The 20413-nt window shown below is 40.7% G+C and overlaps 1 protein-coding gene across 4 annotated transcripts in view; it reads right to left on the reverse strand.

The window, feature by feature from the left end:
• The window catches only part of PREX1 (phosphatidylinositol-3,4,5-trisphosphate dependent Rac exchange factor 1), a 185002-nt gene that overhangs the window by 47499 nt on the left and 117090 nt on the right, over positions 1–20413 (reverse strand). For all 4 annotated transcript variants that reach the window (XM_068912114.1, XM_068912111.1, XM_068912112.1 and 1 more), the window contains exons 10-14: positions 17594–17741; positions 11823–11923; positions 7999–8102; positions 7244–7293; positions 2884–2959 (exon numbers count right to left, since the gene is read on the reverse strand). In XM_068912114.1, coding sequence (XP_068768215.1) covers positions 2884–2959; positions 7244–7293; positions 7999–8102; positions 11823–11923; positions 17594–17741 — 479 coding nt within the window. The remainder of the gene's footprint in view (positions 1–2883; positions 2960–7243; positions 7294–7998; positions 8103–11822; positions 11924–17593; positions 17742–20413) is intronic.

Raw genomic sequence — 20413 nt, forward strand, 5'->3', positions numbered from 1 at the left:
ACTTATGACTGAGGGTCAACTAGTCGCGTATTATTACAGATCATTTCTGGAGGTCTGAATATAAATCTTTAGTCAGGTGACAAATGGACTGGCTTTGTGGCAGTGCAATCCTTTAATGTTGCAAAACCCTTCCAGTAGCTCCTAGGATTCTGTGAAGAGCAAGAGCTCTGCCACTTGTAAGTGGGGGGCTGTTCTCCTCTTTCTTCTCAGCCTAGTGACACCAGAAGAAAGATTAGTTTGTACAATGAAGTTGAGGGTCCAGAATCAAGGCAACAAGGAAAGTCCCTTCCTTCAAGGAATACCTGTAAATATATATAGAACCGTAATAAAATGCACAGACACTTTCAGTCTAAATCCCTGGATATGGTTCAGATATTTTTCCTTTCAGACTATGACTACTGAAACCATCTCTCCATTATATTCAAAGGGACACTGAAGTAATACCCACAGCAAACTATTTATTACAGTAGTATCTGTTTTCCAGGATTTGACTTTGTGCCTATAAGACAGGCATAAGCACTTCCATCTTCTATCAGTGCTTATGCTGGTATACATTTCTATCCACTTTCATACATAAAGCTTTGTTTTAGTGTCTGATGCACAATATGGCTGAGACACAGTATGGAGGCAACTGCCATAGAATCTAGCTATTGCCAGGAGGTATGAAAAATAAAAAGAAGTCAAGCAAGCTTAGCATTAAATCTCCCAGTCTTTAGGAAATCCCTTGACCATCCTCCCTCACATGCGAAAACTTTCTACAAGTGAATATGCTCTGCTAGTATGTCACAGGACACATTAATAAACCTGACAGTCAGAGATGCTCAGCTCCTGCAGAGCCCTTATGTCTGCAGAGCCACAAGCCCACTGCACGTCTGATAATAGAGCTCTTAGTGCCTATCCAGTCCTGGACTCTGAGCACATGCAACAGATGGGGGATAATAACATGTATCACATTTGAATACAACCTTTCAAATGTACACAAGATTAAGCCTCAATTAGCACCCAACTTATCTCTTGACAGACACATAAAATCTAACAATCTTCAGCTTGGAGGATAAGGAAGGGTATGAAATATAGTTAACGTCATTTCTTTCAACAAAAAAGTCCCTAGTCTTCCACACCATTCAGTCTTATGAGTATTTGTAAAGGTCAAGGTAATGAAAAACAGCTTTCTTATTATAAGGGAAGGCTGCCGCTGGCATTTATATTCTGAATTGCAAACAGAAATCAGAGACTCCATCCTTCAAGATAGTCATCCTTGTGTCATTATATCTAACAGAAACAGTAGTCCTCACTTTTTGGGCACTATCTCCAACAAAAATCATGATGCATATTGGTTGTCAGAAGCAGAAAAAAATATATCCCATAATTTTTCTGTAGCTTGTGTAGTTATCACATCAGACACCAAACATCACCAAAATTTTCAAAAATAGATGCCTAAAGTTGAACTGACAAGCTGATAATTGATCAACTAAAAAAAAAATGTTGTTTTTTTTTTTTTTTTTTGAAAAAGCTGAGCATTCAGCAGGTCCTACTAAAACCTGCTGTTAGGTAGTACAGCCAGAGGCACGAATGGTAGGTATAGTTCAATCTGGTATGAAACCTTCAAGCACCGCCCCATAAAAATCACTTCTTGTAAGGCTCTACAAGCATAGATTGATTTAGCCAGGTACACAGGAATTTGTCCAAGTCCTAGATCTTCATTTAAAGGTTTAACAATGTTCCCCTTTGATTAAGCACAGAAGCATTTTCCCTTGTCTTTGCATCTGTATGCATGTATACATATACACATGAAATAAATTACATATTCTCCTATATCTCCATTTCTAGCTTTAGGACAATCTGGTTCGATCCTAATGTAAAGGAAAGTTTAGTTAACAGGAAAACCAAAGGCTGGATTAACATACCAGAATGAAAAGGGAAGGAAATGAATTATCTTTTTCCAGACCTAGAACTGATCTTTTACTTTGCCATCTGAATCTTTCTACTGTGTACAGCACTATGCTTAACTATTATAATGGCTAGATTAGTCTGATTACATCTCTCCTCTTTGGCCAATGCAGACTCTTTTTTATCTCAGGTTTCCATTAATAGGACCCTATTAAACCACGGGTAACTGATATGAAAATCTCTGTGCCAATATGTTTGTCCTCCTCTATACCCTTAAGAGGAAAGCAATTGACTACTCCAGTCTCATTCAGCTGTTTAGCACAGAGTACCTTAAATCTTATCTATCTTATTAACGTAGCAAGATGTCAAATGCAATTGCAGGAAACATTTCTGAAAGACAACATTCCTGGCTGCCAGGGCCTGATTCTCATTCACACTAGCCTCCTTTTATGCCAGTCTGGCAGTACACATGGGGTTCATGTGATTGCAAATCAGACCGTCATTTAAGATGAAAACAGAATGCTGGATTGCTTTAGACTATCAAAGCTGGATTTTAAATTCCCCAAGCTACATTTTCTTCTCAGGAAATACAAGGTAAATATGAGGCAACTTCAATTTCAGGAGACAAGAGTGCAAATTAGGTATAAAACTCTAAGTTAATTCTTCAGTGAAATTGTACCAGTGAATTGTACCAGTGTTCAGTGAACTGAACATTGCTTTGAGTGTCCTCACAAAATCACAAGAAATAGGAATGGAAAAGATCTCTGAGGACATCCAGTTCCTCAGTCTAGGGCTAATGCAGGATTTTCCTTTTTATGCTGCCAAATCCTGAGTCTTCACCAAATGAACAGTAACAGAAAACATGAGTCCAAGTTTGAAGAATCTGAATACATTTACTTATGTTGCACTAACTAAATATGTTTTATTTACTTTTAAATTGAACTAAAAATCGAGCTATCTGTCAAGGACTGCTGCATCTTAAAATTTGCTTACCTGTGCAATGAGCCAATCCACTAGCTTACAGGCAGGGATTACTGATTTGTAGGTCTTTAGATGGTAGTCACGGTCTCTAAGAAAGATAATTCAGGGAACATCAGTACAAACAGGTAAAGATTTCTTTTAAATTCTAAACCTAGCTATACTCTTACGACCTACTACTGTGAAGCTGAGCATAAAAGAACAATTATAGATGGAAAAAACCTGAGACTCACAGGTATAAATAAATAAAAGAACAGGAAGCAGATGTTCTATTTCTCTAGAAGAAAGGACTGTTTTTAAACTTTTCTAACAACTTGAATTAGAAAGATATTCCAGATCAATGGAGACCAGTATCATCTCAAATTTCTCTAGATATTGTTTCAAGCTATCTTCAACGAGCAGAAGATCACTAGGAATATGGCACGTTCTTTTCACAATTGTGTTGAGCTTCTTGAACTCAGTTTAGTTTACTGCCACCACGAGTCCTTTTGGAAACCTCATTCTTCTGGCTGAAAGTCATCTGCAGGTTGCGTTCATGCGCTCAAATCCGGTCTACATATGCTGGCTCGCAGCCAGCCACAGTCATTAGCTTAAATAATTCTCTAATGTTTACCCCTCAACATATACACAGACAGTAACCTTACATATTGCCTCTTTGCCCTCTTTTTGTCACCCTCACTAAATTAAGCACCTTTTAGCCTATACTGCCATGAAATACTGTCCCGATTCTCTGCACCTGTTCGTATTTTATTTCCTTGAGGAGAATATCACAGAGTAGCCAGACACAAACAGTGCAATTTTCTTTCGTGTCATAAGACAATTTCAGCCTTTGTAAATTAAAAGGGAGACATGTTAGCATTTAGATCTTGTAACACAACTTACACTATCTCTCACTCAGCCCGTGTTGAGAGCACCACTGTTTCTGAAAACAGGAAAAGAAACCTTGTTGTAACTTGCTGCCTTTTGCAGGTTTCTTCCATTCCTCTTCTGGACCATGAAGATAGTTGACACTTTTAGTCTCTTATAAAATATGTTTGTATCAAAATTCTTTAAAGTAAGAGGATCATGTGGCTGAAGACATTGGCTTGAATACCTTTCACCTCCAGGTTTAATCTAGCTCATAAGTGTATGAAAAGTTCTCTCCATTTAAAGGCTGTTCACTGGCCCGTGTGAAGAAAGTTGGGAGGTCTTGATCCAATTCCTAGTTCCACATCACAAAAGCCATTACTACGATTACTCTGCATTAATTGGCTCCCTCTTGTTGAGGGTCTCAGTCGAGAGGCCAAACGCTGAATCGGCCACGAAGAATTAATTCCTCTCTCACCCCTGGACGTGGTCCTTCTATTTCAAGCTTGAGGTCCACTGGCACGACTGTGGAGGGACACTTTTACAACCCCTGTAACTGTTTTATAGTCTAGATGTATCTATTTTGCAGCTCAAGAGAAGACTTTAGTCTTTGGTTCTGCCACATCAACCTCTTCCCTTTTCTCTAAAAATCTAAAATCAAACCACCATCTAAAATTCATCCTACCCATGTTTTCCTTTTACTGAGCTTCTACAGATACAAATATGTTGTGACTGGCTTTTGTAAATAAGTGCAGCAGAAATGACTGTGTGTTTGCATAACTCAGGGTGTGAGAAATTAGAAAGGGAAGCAGGACTTCCAAAACTTGAAAAAAATCAGGACAGCACTTCCAGAGATATGTATCCTCAGAACAAAAGCTTTCCTCATAGTGCTTACACACATTTTCTGGCTTGTCTTCCAGTAATGTGCTAAGCCCAGCACAAAACTGTGGGCGTTCTCTGTGCAGTTTTTCCCTCGCACACTCTTATCATGAGAAAATGTGTTTTTGAAATGTCAGAACAATAAAAGAAAGCATTAAAATGTTGAGTACTAATGAATAAGGGTTTCCAGATTCTGAGAAGCAACTCCCAGCATTTTAATAGGGATGCTGACATACAGTTAAAGCTTTGAATAAGCTAATATTTCACTGGCATTAGGATCTTGGTCCAAGGCCCAGTCTGTCACTGCTTGTATTTAAATGCTTGTCAGAACGAACATTTTAACATTAATTCACTGACTTTTCCCCTGCATTTCAATCTGTTCCTAACAAGAGTGGAGCAGCAACCATCGAGTGTTATTCAGGTTCATGAACTGCTGGTGAATAGTCAAATATGGATGTAGGAATCCTTGAACTTCCCATAGAACCTCACTGCCTCACACAGATTAATGGAAAATGATGTTCTTCACAGGCTCTAGACCTTACATACTGAAGTACTGTCTATCACACATGTATGTGGGGAGAAAGTTCTCCCACCCTCACAACTTTCACCTGAAGTAGCTGAGACACATATTCAGAACCTTCTCTACATCTAACACTACTCTATGCATTTTACTTTTTACGTATCATTCTCCAAAGTAGCATGCTTTGTTGCTGGTGGTGGTGGTATACATCCTCTTTTCCTCAAAGTACATACATGTCAGAGTTTATTTAAGGAAAATTTTAAAGGCAACTGCTACATGGAAACTCCCAAGTTTCCAGGGAAGAGAACCAAGCAAGGTTTTGTTCCAAGGATGTAAACAAAATAAGCAACTTGTGTACTTTATGATTCTTCCAAATCCTACTGGCACATACACCAGGTATTCAAAGCAGTTTTCCTGCTATTTTGGAAGGGAAGTTGCACCATGAAAAGTAGGTTTTATCAGCCTTGCTCGTATGATTGCAGGGATCAGCAATCTGAAGATGCCAACTAAAGTAGTGGTCCAAAAACACAGTAGAAAGTAATAGGCTTTGCACAACAGACAATCACCTAAAAGCTGGCTCCTGAAACACATTAGGCTTGCCAAAGGCAAAAAGACATGATGAGAAGACATGAAGGGATGAGAGCCTAGGATGAAAGTGTGAGCGCCAGTTCTCTCGCAGGGAGATGGAAGGAAGGGCAAGTAGGAAAAACAATAGCTGGAAGAAGAGCCTGAACATACTGAAAATATAAGCCTATCCAGAAGGATCCTAAAACTTCTGAGAGTTTGCAATTTTTCATTGATCACATACAGTTTAGATTCAGGCTGTTATTAACCTATTAATCCTGATATAGAATCTCAGCTGGAGAATCTTCCTACTACAAAAATAGCACATTGATAAAATACCACAAAACAGGCTTGTGATAGTTATTTTCTCCTTCAACCCCTAAAGCACAAGTCTACATCCCTCTTAGTCTGTGAATACCCTGAGGTTAGAGACATTTTTTCAGCTTCATTTACGATTTTTCCTACTTTGCATGTGAATTACTGTCTTTAGGGATGAAATGTACATGTGAAAAAAAAAACAAAACCAAAAAAACCAAAAACAAAAAAAAAATCCCCAAACACACACACAAAACCCAGAGATCTAATTAGGCAGATTTATGATTGATGAACTGTATCTATCTTCATAGCTACTTTTAGCATGACAAAGGCATCTCTTTCTCAGTGAAACATGTGTTATACAACTCGGTGGTTGTACAACAAGAGGTCAGCTTTGTTCAATTTGGGACTCTAACCATGCCCACCCGAGGTTTTTCCTTCATCAGCAGTTTTTCTATATGTTAAAATGAAGCGCTGCTGAGAGAAAATGCCCAATTCTCAACCATGGGTAGCTAAACAGAACACGCATGTGGTTCAGGCTGGTTTCCATCATAGGCCAGGAATATTTATCTCATGTAACAGTAAGGCAATAACATCTAAAAATCATCTCCTGGCATCTGGGAAGACCGTTAACTAGTGCCTGCAGATTAGCTCTATTCTTTAGCATTTATTTATATAGAGCCAAGTTCTGAAGATTCCATCCAAAATATTCAGGGTTTTTTCAAACTATAACTTCAGGTTTTGTTCCACTTCAGACTGGTTTTTGTTTGTTTAGGGTTCTTTGCATGAAAGAATCCTAACATCACGCTAGCATCTGTTTGCATCACTTTAACAAATGTCTACATCGCTTTAGCATCTGCCCGCATTTTCCATAGCCCAAATAATACAGCAGCTACAGTTGCACTACACAATCTGCCTTGCATCAGTAGTCACTTATTAATTGCACCCACTTTAACGCACAGAAAATGTCAGGGTAAACAAATAAACCTGTGCCATGCTAACCACTCTTGTGGACTGACAGAAGAAGCAAACTCCAGGAAGACCGTGAAACTAGCCTTTCACGCTCCCAGAATCCAGTTCCAGCATCCTCCAGCAGAAGTACAACTACAGATCCAAACAGTGGAGATAGCAGGGTAGTAGAAGCCAAGAAAATGTTTATTACAGGTTGCAAGGAGAAAGAAGAAAGATTTCAATAGTAACATGTCACAAAGCCAGATACTATACACTAGGGGATCACGAAGATGAACTTACTTTACCACTGGAGTATATAGGCAGTGTAGTCGGCAGTAAAGCCTCACACCCTAAAGAAGGAAAGATACATGGTATTATCAGCTTTTTCTTTTCAAAAAAAGACTGACTAGCTGAAGCTAGCAAAACCTGGACAGTGATGTCTCTGCCCACCCAGAAGTATGTACCAATTAACTGTTTTTCTAAGCTCTTATTCCTCTTTGTCAAACATTCTTTCCTCTTTCCCTACCTCCAGAAATTGAAAAATCTGTTCTTTAAACTCTTCCCTTCCAACATTTTCTCTGTTCATGCTTTCTCACAATGAATCTATGAACTGATGTGCATAAGGAGTCCAATTTATTAAACAGTACAGGGGCAGATATGGGATCAACAGAACTCTTTTGACAAATATAATTATGAGGAACTGCAGTCAAATATTGATCTCTCCTATCTCCCTAAACCATCATGACCAGATCTTCAACAGACATACTGTGTTATGGTCAACTGCCGTCTTTTAAGACCCTTTGTTACTATATTAGGATTGCAATCAGCAATCCTGTGCGTGCTCACAAGTGCATTGATATTTATTGCTAAGCTTTGCTTCCTCTCCCTAGAGTGAGTGTCTTCTGCGGCATTAGGATGGATAGCTTAATACAACAGAAGTAAAAAGCAGTAGGCGTCTCCTATACAACAGGTCACTGACATTCAGAGGTAGAGCAAACTCTTTTCACTGTTATTATGCAAATTACTAGATTCCAATTCGGAATGATAACACAAACCTTGGACATGATGTCTTCCAATTCACTTCTTGGCTTGTAGGTTCCATCGTCATAGCGAAATCTGTACATCACTTGCTCATTCTTAAACTGGTGCTTATCTGAAACTAAAACATCAGTACAGTAATCAAAATCAATCTTTTCTCCCCTGGCATGCCTTCAGAGGCCATGCACTTGGCCATACACATTTCTATATCTAAAGATCAGCTGATTTCTGAAGAAAGGACTCAGCTTCTCGAATTTCCCCATGTTGTGCATGTATATGCATATGTGCATTTCTGAATGGCTCCACCAACATGAACAGCTTTCTGAATAGTACATCTGCAGTAAACACTGACACTTCTTCCTTTTATACCGATTCAGTTTATTTACATCTTTGGAAGCAGCCCTAGTGAAGGTAATCAGGATCTTCTGAATTTTTTCAATGTGTTTTGAACCAAATGCCTACAAAATCCCACACCAATTATCTCAGCACTAATGCCATTTTCACAGTTGCCACAGCTCTGCAATTCCATAAGTGCAGAGCATTGTGGTGGGATGAACTGCAGCTGTTAGAGGTATTCTACCAGGCTTCTTGTATTTAATGCTGAGTTCCTTCTAACAACTAAACAGTACTTTCAAGAGACTGCTTCTTTTTTGCCAGAGGAGCTGTTCTCCAGTAGTGCAGCTAAAATCTTATTCGGTCATGCTATATACCGATAGGCTTTAAAGGCAAGTGCACAGAAGAGCATTCAGTGTGATAAGCAACACCTTCAAAACGAGCATAGGCCCAAATCAGAAACTTGAATTCATATCCAGTTTCATATAGATTTATCCAATGGGCCAAACCATCAGAAGAGGGTTGAAGTCCATATGCAATTATATACAGGTTTATCCTTTCTCTATTCAAAAGTAAACCATTTCAAGAGAACATGTAGGAGGGAAACCTTCATACCGAAGGCAATAATCTACTAATTGGTAGAAATTATCTGTTTCAGGTTTCAAAATAAATGGTAATTTAAATGATAGGTGCCACTGAGTGTCCAAATTTGAAGTAAGCAATAAAGTGTTCCAGATATCATCATAATACCTAGTGTAGAAATGGCATTGTCCACAGCTTAATTTAATGGAGACCAGTTTATGACTATGCTGAGAAACAAAGGAGGAGGATATCTAGAGAACAGAAGCCAAAGCAGACAGCAGATGAGGCAGGGTAGCTTAGTTATTGTAATCTTCCCTGCCTTTGCCAATGAAACAAAACAAGAGCTAGACCTTTGCGGTGGAGCGCCCTCAAACATTTTGGATGCAGTATTTTATAGTGTAGACAGAGCATTTGACGAACTGACAGAAAATACGGATTTACACTATTTAAGATGGATCTTAGCTTGAGTTTGACTAACTTGCAACAACTGGTTGCACTTGCTCACCATGTAGTCTGCCCCTTGCAGAGGAGCCAGGACAATTGTTTAGAAGGCAGAGACTAGAAATTCTGGGGACTTATCTTCATTTCATAGGACATCCTGGTCTGTGACTATAATAATGAAGATTCTTGCTTTTTGTGATATTTTCCTAAATTTCAGACAGTAAAATAAAATGTGCGTGATCAGGTGTATATCCTTTCGTCTACGGTGAAATTTGTAATCTGTGTTAGCTGTTGATGTCTTTGAGAGTCCACATGCTCTGGGTTTTGCATTTCTAAATCCAATTGAGAACTAGGCCTACAGAAAGTAACTTTCGGTCTTCCGTGTCTGGCACATAGCAGATCAGGTTCTGATCACTTCTGGTCTGTGAGACAGGTACCAGGACTTACACATCAGCAGTCCCAGATAAAGGAGCCAGAGTTAAAGGAGACACAGAGGAAATGGAGTGATAAAATGCACAGAGCTCAGCACTCTGTCAGTTGGCAATCTTGTTTGGCCCCGCTCCTCAGGCAGGCTGAGAGATCAGCAGTTTTCACCTGCCAGCAATGTCATGCCAAGTAAAAACAAAAGATAAAATAAATTGCCTAATGTAGAGTAGGGGTAAGGGCTTCATTATGGTGCACTGGTTCTATGCTCTTGCTACATTAGGAGACATGTAATGAGACACTGTTCTTGTCTAATGATTTACCAAAGTCTAAAGGAATATTTCCTTAATTAAATGCAGAGTTGGAAATACATACTAATATCTAGCAATAACTGTCATTGGAGGCAGTGATATCAGCAGCTCTAAGTAAAGGCAACATTAAAACCAAATCTTATGCATCTTTCTCAGGATGTGTGGAAGGACACAACTTTCTTTGAACTGTGAACTTGTATTTGGAGAAAAAGGGCACTGATGACACGGCTGGAGTATGAAGTTATGGCAGGGTAAAGAGCCCTGATGGAATAACAAGTCTCAGAAGAGCTTTATGCACTGACAGTGCAAGTGCACGCATTCAGGATGTAGGCAAGCAAGGGTGTGCATGCAAAAGAGCATTTTTTGTGCAAAAGGCGACACCTGTGCATAGGGGCCAGAGTGTTTAAGTTCTCCAAAGCCACAGTTATGGACAACTGCTTAGAAGAGTTCAATGTATTTGAGCTGACACATAAAAAGTCTGACATGAATGTGACATGATATGCTTCACCCTATATGCGTTTGCAAAACGGGACTCTTATTTTGTTATGTAAATAAGTTCTTTCCAGTTTCTGGCACTTCAAAGTCTGAATGTGCTTGAGAGTATGTCTTGGTACTTTGAGGTGGAAGTATATGTGCATGAAGGAGTATAGAGCTGCTAATATTAGCAGCAAGAATGATTTTTCTGTTTTAGTTAAGCAAAGATAACAGACGGTATTCCTTAACAGTGTTATTGTCACCTGGAAGACAAGTTTAGGGAGCTGTGATGCCAAGAGATTAAAGCAATACTAGCCTAATTAAATGGTTCCCATATTTAAATCAGTTTCCAAGAGATTGTATGGAAATGTAGATCACTGGTGACTTAAAACCTATAAGCCTTATTGCTTTGATGTGCATTTTGCAACTAAACTCACCTGAAAGTTGAAATTAGGGCATCTGCTGTTTAAATAGCAGATAACTCTGTTGCTCTGTCTGCACTGTGAAATGCGAAAATAGTAGGAAACAGCAGGAGAAGCCTAGATTTGAAGGACAGAAAAAGCAGGAGAAAGTCCCTGTTTCAGTGGAAATACTAGCAGCACAGAAGATTTTCAAACAGGCATCTTGTGCTGCTTTGCTCACACAACACCCTTGCATGCACTATCCTATGCTTCTAAAATATCCACCACAAAACTTCAAGGACTTCAAGGTCATCTGCTCAGTTTGATGAATAAATATGATAGATTACTGTTTTAAAGAGAGACACGCTTCCAAAATGATCTGGAAATAACAAATCCTGTAACAAATTCTCCATCATCTCTTCTCTTTATCATGAGTAACCTCTCTAGCGAGATTGACTTGGTATCTGAAGCTCCTCACTCTGTTCAGGCCTATGCCCTATTCTAAAACAGCACTGCTCAACTATCCTCTTTATTGCTGATGTTTCATATAGAAAGCTATACTTACTGATCACAAGATTTTCAGTCACACAAAGGGCAAATGAATGTACACCTGTCTGTGTGCACGGTTACAAAGATGTTGCAGGGAAATCAAGCTACTGCAGGCACAAACGCTTCAGAATACTCAGTGAGTCCCCTTTTGATGACATAAATATGCTCATTCCCATTAATACCAAAGTCATTAAATACTTTGAAGATCTGATGGGTACGGCACAGAAAAGCATTTGAACATCATGTGAACACCTGCAGTCACCTTTCCACCCTCATTTCCAGGGCTCTACTGTAACCTGGCATCTCTTTATGGCATGGAGCACTCACCATGATGAATAATTCCATTTTCCAGTAGCGCCTGTCCCAGGTTGACCCCTTCCTCTGGTTTGCTTATCTCTCCAATCTCTGTGAGCCAGGATACAAACTCACTGCAAAGGGAAGCAAAATAGAAGCAATTAGCTTTTCCTCCCTGAAGGTAAGCAGCTACATGCCTCTGCAAGTCATCAGCCACCCACAGGTGACTCTCTCTTTGAAGCAAGTGCAAAAACTGTTGTAAATGATTACACCTCTTCTAGGTGGATACATTCCGGAGAAATATAACCTACGTTTCTGGAGGAAACACTCTGCAGAAGAATCAGGTCTCCTATCTGTGACTTTCCCACTATTTCTTTTAGTTCATCATAATTAGCCGGTACACGAAGGGAAAGAAAGATTAGGTGGACCTACAAAGGTGCTGCAGATACTTATTTTAATGAGCAACCCAGACATCCAAAAGGGAGCAGGAAAGCAAGATTAGCTGATGCCCTTGAAAGCAATGAGTTGCACATAAAAGGAAACAGCTACTTCCATCCAAACTATTCCTCCAAGCAGTGTCCATGGCCTGAATTAATTACATATGTTTGTCTTCCTTCACTGGGTCTGATTTTATTTCCTCAGTGGTGTAATTGCATTGGCTTTAATAGAATCACACTAGGACTTATGACAGAAGATTCAGACTCACTGAATTCAAGCACAGAACAGTACACGTCCCACTGACAGGTTAATTTAAGGTAAATTACTGGAGCTGGTGCTTGGCAGATACATGAATGATGCTTCTAGTTTATAGCCAAAGGTGCTAAGTCGGTCCTCATGTGCAGCACAAACCAAAACCTCTCTCTGGTGAGGGGCAGTGCTCCACATACGGCAGAAAAAAAAAGCCTAAAATAGATAGACATGTAGGATGTTACTCAATTAGAAACAGCAGGTACAGAAAAAAGGATATTACAGGCCTGATGAATGCAGCACTGCCAAAGCTGTAGAGGGACCCAATTTGTGTGCCAGGTTAATTAGGGATTATACTAGAAATGTGTTAAATTCATAGAAAAGAACAAAAGGAATATTTGAAAGTAGAAAAACATATGGGAAATCTGAGTTCAATAAACCACTTGGGTACTGGCCAATGTTGCTGCTGATCAAAACCAGCACCCATGCCTCCAGTTGTGGGCTCTGAATGTAGTATTTTTAGCCTCTTTATGTTTATCAGAGCTGACTCATCTAAGCTGTAGGTAGCATTTGTATTTTGTCTTTAACGTAACAACAACAACCACCACCTTCAGTGCGCTGAGGGGCTAACTCTGTAACTGTCAGAGCAACGCAAAAGCAGCAGAACCTATTCAACTATGCCAGAGGAATCCCATGGAAACTAGCAGTTTTGTAAAACTCCTAAAACCAGAGTACTGTAGTGATGAGTCAGGCTTGGTACCTCCTAAGAAAAGCTCATTCTCAATTTCCCAGTAATTCTGAACATTTTTAGAATCATTTTAAGGCTAAAACATAGAACATAAACTAAAGAGGGAGGAGAAGAAAGACTGATCCTCCATTCCCATTAATGGTAATACAAGATCTGCTACCTAATGCTCTGTGGAGTGCCCTATCCCGGATATGCTGACCAATGACTGTAATCGTGTTAAGTGCCCAGGGTAGATTTGCAGTTGCTATAAACTTTTCATTGAGTGTAATGGGTCTATACCAGTTTACAGCACTTAAATCACTGCCAAAATCTAACTGGAGCATTACCGCTCTTTTAGCCTTCCTGCTTCTTATATGTCTAACTGCATCCCCAGAGTTTTTTGGGATCCTCAGTGTAAAGCAGTCTCCTTACAGTTTGAAACTCAGACTTAAAAAAGGAAAATAACTGAATGCAACTCCCAAGTCCCTGAAGCTTCAGAACTATAGGATTGTTTTTTTTTAAGAGCTACTTTACGATTTATGTGGCATCTGATTCATGAGCAAAATTAGTAAGCGTTTGCTCTGAAGGCTTTTTTTAGGCATATGCTGGACTGTTGCCAAAAACATCTATCTGAAGGCAATTACAGTACTCTACAGACAATCAAAAAGTCTATAGGGTGATGGAATTTTCACTTCATTCATTTGTTGGGCACGGGGATTTGCATGGATTCAGTTACCGCAAATGCACACAGAGGTCGAGTAACTGCATGGACAAACGGCCAGCAAGCCAATCACAGTATTTGGATACTTTCTTTGCACAGTTGAAGTAACTCTGCAAGTACATGCAACTGAGTTTTGTTTTCAAATTGTGCTTAGAGAGTACTGCAGGCCTCCAGCATCCCATTATCTCCCACAGGGACGAGGCTCCTGCTTCCTCTGCTCAAGATTTCTTCTGGGTGGCATGGAACAGCATCAAATGCCTCAGAAAAAAAGCATCCCTTTACTGGATGGAGGAAAGAGAGAAGTGGAAACTCTGCACTCTCCAGAAGTGGAGAGAAGTGGTGGAGTTTACTGTGCTTGCCTTCTTATATATAATTTCCCTTGAATACTTTCACCTTAGCATGCAGAAGATGAAGGCAAAACTCTGCTACAGAATCACAGAAAAATTTGGTTTGGAAGGGATAATTGAAGGTCATATCTCCTGCTGAAAGTCAGACTAACTTCAAAATTAGATCAGGTTGCTCATGGCGTTGTTCAGCAGAGTTTTGAAAATCTCCAACAAAAGAGATTCCACAGCCTCTCTGGATAACTTGTTCCAGTGCCTAACCACTCTCACAGTGAAGTTTTTTCCTTATATCCAATTGGAATTTCCCTTGTTCCAACTTGTAACCATTGCCTCTTGTCCTTTCTTTGTGTCCTGTGAACAGTCAGGCTCTGCCCTCTCTATAACTGCCCATTAGGTAGCTTAAGACTGCAATTACATCCCCCTTCGCCTTCTCTTCTCCAGGGTAAACAAGTCCTTCAGTCTCTCCTCACGTGGTAGACGCTCATATGGCAGACACTAACCATCTTAGTAGTCTTCTTGAGTTTATCAATATTTCTTTTGTGCAAGGGGGCCAAAACTGGATGTAGTATCCTAGAGACAGCTTCACGAGGGCTGACCAGAGGCAAATAATCACTTCCCTCGACCTGCAGGCTATATTCTTGCTAAGGGAGCCAATTACATGCTTGACCTTCATCACTGCAAGGGCATGCTGATGACGCGTGTTCAACGGGTCCACTGGGACACCCAGGTGTTTTTCTGCTGAATTACTATCCAACTAGTCAGTCTTGAGTGTATTAACTGCTCTCCCCCAGTTAGGTACCATCCTCACATTTTCTAAAGGTGCTTTTTGTCCCATTGTCCAGATTGTTGATGTTTAACACTATTTGCTCCAGAGAAGGCCACGTGTAACTGGATGCCAGTTAGACTTTGAAATGTCAGCCACTAGCCTTTGAGCCTAACAGACCAGCCAGTTTGTCACGCACTCTGTAGTTAACCCATCCAGTCCTGACCTCCCCAGTTTGGCTAGGAGCACACTATGAGAAACTGTATCAAAAGCCTTGCTAAAGTGAAGATAACTGATATCCACAGTTCTCTCATCTACATAGCCAATCATTTCTTTATATAAGGAACTCAAAGCAGGAAGAGAGGTGTTTAGAAAGTTCCGGCTAAGCCCAAGTGGAGGCTAAACCAAATACTCAGTTCCGCTCAGCACAAATTGAGTCCAAAAGTGGATAGCCAAACTTGATTAAAGTTTCATTATCATTTATCTTGTCCTGTGTAGTTTTCCAGTAAAACTGAGCTCAGTCCTCAGTGCTGCTATGCTCTCCGCTATACCTCTGAAATTAGAGATTAGAACAGCTGGGTTTCTACTCAAGAAATATGCAGGAAAATTTAACTCATCCAGGTTTGTGCAATCTGACCAGGTATGTTTGAAATGTCTCCTAAGGTTGACAGATACTCTCTATTACAAGCTCAACACAGTTCAAGATTTTGCAATCAATTTACCGTAGTGCTGAAAAGAAGCATGGAAAGCATATCATATACATATATTGGCATCAACATCCATCTTTAACACTGTATCGCTATCACATTATATTACGTATCTGAATGCCAGCACACCTGAAGAGTCCAATCAGTCAGTTTTTGAAGTCAAATTCAGTAGATAACCTTATTCCAGATATTTCCAAGTGATTCAAAGTAGTTTATGGGGGGGTTTTCTACAACCAAATTTTTTTCTTGAATCACTGGATGCTATCGGAAATCCAAAGGCCAAGAGAAAAATTTTGTGGCTTTAGTGCTACTCCCAGGTGGATGCACCAGAAAACCACTAAATATACCTCAGCACTCTTATTAGTGTCTCCCTTAGGCAGGAATATCTGAAAAAATGAATAGGTCACAGCTGAAATGCATTGTTCAAGGGAAGCTCCAGGATTGATTTGAAAAGTCTGCAAATCTTGATTGAAATGCAATGACTAAGTTGCACTGGCAGCCCAGGACTGTTGAAAAGACATTAGCTGAGTTATTTTTTATGGAGAAGGCTGGCACAATAGCAAAAATAATGCTTTTTTCAGAGATAAGGATACCAGTACCTATCTCAGTCCAAGTTCAGATCCCCTTTAGCAAAGGTATGTCAAGTCCTCACTACTGCAGAGTCAGGTGGTTGCCAAGCAAACGGAGGGCAATGAACAGGACAGATTGTGGAGCATATAAGGAAAAAGATATTTTAAAAGAAAAAGGAGTAGCAGGAAATGCCATGTATGACTTGGAAATAAGCAAAATATCAGGGAATCCTCAAAGGACTTATATCAGCAGTGGAAAAACATACGCTTCTGATCTGCTACTTCTTTTTGCATGGAAAGTAAGAAATACTAGATCATGCCTCCAAATCAGAGCTTAAAGATTTCCATTTGAATCCAGCACAAAACACAACCAAATCTCCAAAAGCCAAGAGGTCTCGATATAGCAGAAATACCCCAGATTGCCTTCTGTCAGGCAGAAAGGCAATGTGTCATTTCCACTCCGGGTACACACAAGGAATGCTGCATGCAACAGAGAAAAGCGGGGAGGGAAGGGAAATGAATGGACAATCTGCCTCTCAGAACTTGTTTTCCTCCCACAGCTGATCGTTTCAATTACAAACAGCTGAGGCAGAAAAGTCTTCTCAGGTCAACTTATGTGTCTCCCTGTGTGCCATGCAGGACATTTCCCTATGATAGCCCTGCTACTTAATCTCTTCTTGAATGTCTCCTATGATGATGATCTGGGCCCTCCATGGGGTCTCTTTTCAAAGCCTCATACATGTCATTCTGAAGAATTATTTTGTAATGCTTAGCTCGAGCGAAAGACTTTTCTTCCATCCAGTAAAGAAATCCCTACACTTCTAACAAATTCAGAGACTCCTGATCACTTTCAATTTTGTCTGTTGCATCGGCAAATAAACAGAAAATCTCTAAATTCAATACTGAGACTGGGACAACAGTGATGGATTTAAACATCACCTGGTAAGCATCTGCTAGTACATAAAAAAGGAGGCAGGTTAGGCCACCAACAGCCCTGAGCTTGTGGGAATATAAGTATTTTTTCTTATTCCTTTTGCCGATTTGGAACAGCTGCTATGAGCTACTCTACAAAGTAACAAGCTGTTACTGTGCAGCCCCATGCATGGTGTGAAATAAAAATTAATGATTAATTTTAATAAGCCACAACTGTAATGGGGGTTATGACCTTTCCAATTAAGCTCCATCAAAGCACATCTGATCTGCCCTCACAGTGCTGTCCCCAGAAAATCCAGAGTCCATTCTTTTAATTGGCATGAAAAGGCCTTTTCAATTCAAATGCCACTTACTTGCCAAGAAAGCACTTGGGAACAGTACTTAATTTTCTCCTCCTGTCTTTGATAAGGTTCACTTTCTTGCTCATCATCATTTGGTACAGCTTCTCTCCTTTCTCTGCAATCATGACGTACGCATCCCTCTCCATTCCCAGTTTCAAACCTGGAATACAATGCAGGAATTCCTTCAGATCCTAACATTGGATAGTGTTTGCTCAAAGTCAAAAGTTGAAGCTAAACAAAGTGCTAGACACACAAAAATTACATGACCTATTTTCCAAACAAAGGGGGAACTGAATTGCTTATCGATCTAAGCACAAAACTATCACTGGTGAGTTTAGCACCTAGAAGATGTTTGCATCTTTTCTTCTCTATTGCCCATGAAAATTATCAGCTCAAGAAAAAACTACTCCAAACTTACAACCCTGTCACATCACACAAAGTAGAATGGTCTACAAAACATAGACAAGTAAGTTCCAAATAAAGAAAGACCTTCTGAAAGTGAATTGCTGTTGCAATTTCACTTCTGACCCTGAAATTACTGCCTTCATAAGACTTGTCCAAGGCAGCTAAATGCTCGACAGAGCAGATGAGTTTTTGAGTATTCCATTACCTGAAGCCAAAAATACAGAACTGCAGAAATCAAATTCACATCTTTGAATAAATCAAAAGTTGACAGGAACATTATTTTCTCATCCTTTCTTAATTAGCCTCTTTACCAACACCTCTAGGCTAAAAAATACAATTTGACAATCATATTATCCAGTTAAGGTAAGAGATACTGAATGGCTTAAGGAGTGACAGGTAATTGGATATAGAGAAATTTTCACCTCCACTTTGTATCACCTTCCCCATAGCCCACGTTAGCTGAGAGTTGCTACAGTCAGGAGGATTTTCTGAAAAGAATAGGTGTTTACGTTACAATAATTGTTATCATAACTGGCATTTTCTGACACTCTTCACTTTAGATTTGTGAAAAGACTCTGGGAAATGTGCTTCACCTAGAAATAAAGAGCAGATACTTTAGGAGGACAGCACATGAGAAAAAATTCTTTGCTGCTGTGAATGTATTGCCTCTTCTAGCCTGAACAAATCATTTTGCTTTCTGGTTATGTTACTGTAGAACCTTTCCAGGCAATAAGTGCATGTGTGTAAGTTAGAGATTGGATTTAGACAGCCTACTTTAGGTCCCAAATTGAAGTGTACTCAAATGGGGAGCTGAAACTCTGTTTTTGAACCTTTTAGGCTAAGGATGGCCTAGATCCAAGTTTCGCACTTCCCAGACAAGTGCTCTAAACACTGCTCTGCTCATGCTATCTTTTTTTTTTTTTTCTCCTCTTTGCTGCATCTTACTGAAAAACGACCCTGGCTGCTATGCTTGGTGTTGAACACACCAATGTCTAAACACATTAAGGTGAGCTCTGATTACTCCTAACTGATAGAGCAGGAAGCAAGACTCAGCAGAGATCAGTTGTCTTAAGCACATCTCTGAATCACGATTGGGACACTTCTGAAAGCCAATGTCACTGCAGCCTTCCAAAAGGGCAAGAAGGGGGAGCCAGGAAACTACAGGTCTGTCAGCCTCACCTCCATCCCTGGAAAGATGATGGAACAGCTCATCCTGGAGGTCATCACTAAGCATCTGGAGGACAAGAAGGTGATCAGGAGTAGTCAGCATGGATTCACCAAAGGGAAATCATGCTTGACCAACCTGATAGCCTTCTATGATGGAATGACTGGCTGGGTAGATGAGGGGAGAGCAGTGGATGTTGTCTGCCTGGACTTCAGGAAGGCTTTTGACACTATCTCCCATCACATCCTCGGAGGTAAACTCAGGAAGTGTGGGCTAGATGAATAGACGGTGAGGTGGCTTGAGAACTGGCTAGATGGCAGAGCTCAGAGGGTTGTGGTCAGTGGCGCAGAGTCTAGTTGGAGGCCTGTAGCTAGCGGTGACCCCAGGGGTCAGTCCTGGGTCCACTCTTGTTCAATGTATTCATCAATGACCTGGAGGAAGGGACAAAGTGCACCCTCAGCAAGTTTGCTGCTGATACTAAGCTGGGGGGAGTGGCAGACACAGCAGAAGACTGTGCTGCCATTCAGAGGGACCTGGACAGGCTGGAGAGGTGGGCGGAGAGGAACCTCCTGAAGTTCAACAAAGGCAAGTGCAGGGTCCTGCACCTAGGGAGGAATAACCCCATGCAGCAGTACAAGCTGGGGGCTGACCTGCTGGAAAGCAGCTCTGCAGAGAAGGACCTGGGAGTGCTGGTGGGCAACAAGTTAAGCATGAGCCAGCAATGTGCCCTTGTGGCCAAGAAGGCCAATGGGATCCTGGGGTGCATTAGGCAGAGTGCTGCCAGCAGGTCGAGGGAGGTGATCCTGCCCCTCTCCTCAGCCCTGGGGAGGCCTCACCTGGAGTCCTGTGTCCAGTTCTGGGCTCCCCAGGATAAGAGAGACATAGCGCTACTGGAGAGAGTCCAGTGAAGGGTTACAAAGATGATGAGGGGACTGGAGCACCTCTCCTATGAAGAAAGACTATGAAGAAAGCCTGTTCAGCCTGGAGAAGAGAAGACTGAGAGGCGATCTCATCAGTGTGTACAAGTATCTGAAGGGGGCGGGGGTGTCAAGAAGATGAGGCCAGTCTCTTCTCCGTGGTGCCCAGCAACAGGACAAGAGGCAACGGGCAGAAACTGAACCACAGGAAGTTCCATCTGAACCTGAGAAAAAACTTCTTTACTGTGAGGGTGACAGAGCATTGGAACAGGTTGCCCAGAGAGGTAGTGGAGTCTCCTTCGCTGGAGATATTCGAAACTCGTCTGGACATGACCCTGGGCAATA

Source organism: Struthio camelus, chromosome 18, assembly GCF_040807025.1.
Source record: "Struthio camelus isolate bStrCam1 chromosome 18, bStrCam1.hap1, whole genome shotgun sequence".
In the NCBI taxonomy this organism is placed as follows: domain Eukaryota; kingdom Metazoa; phylum Chordata; class Aves; order Struthioniformes; family Struthionidae; genus Struthio; species Struthio camelus.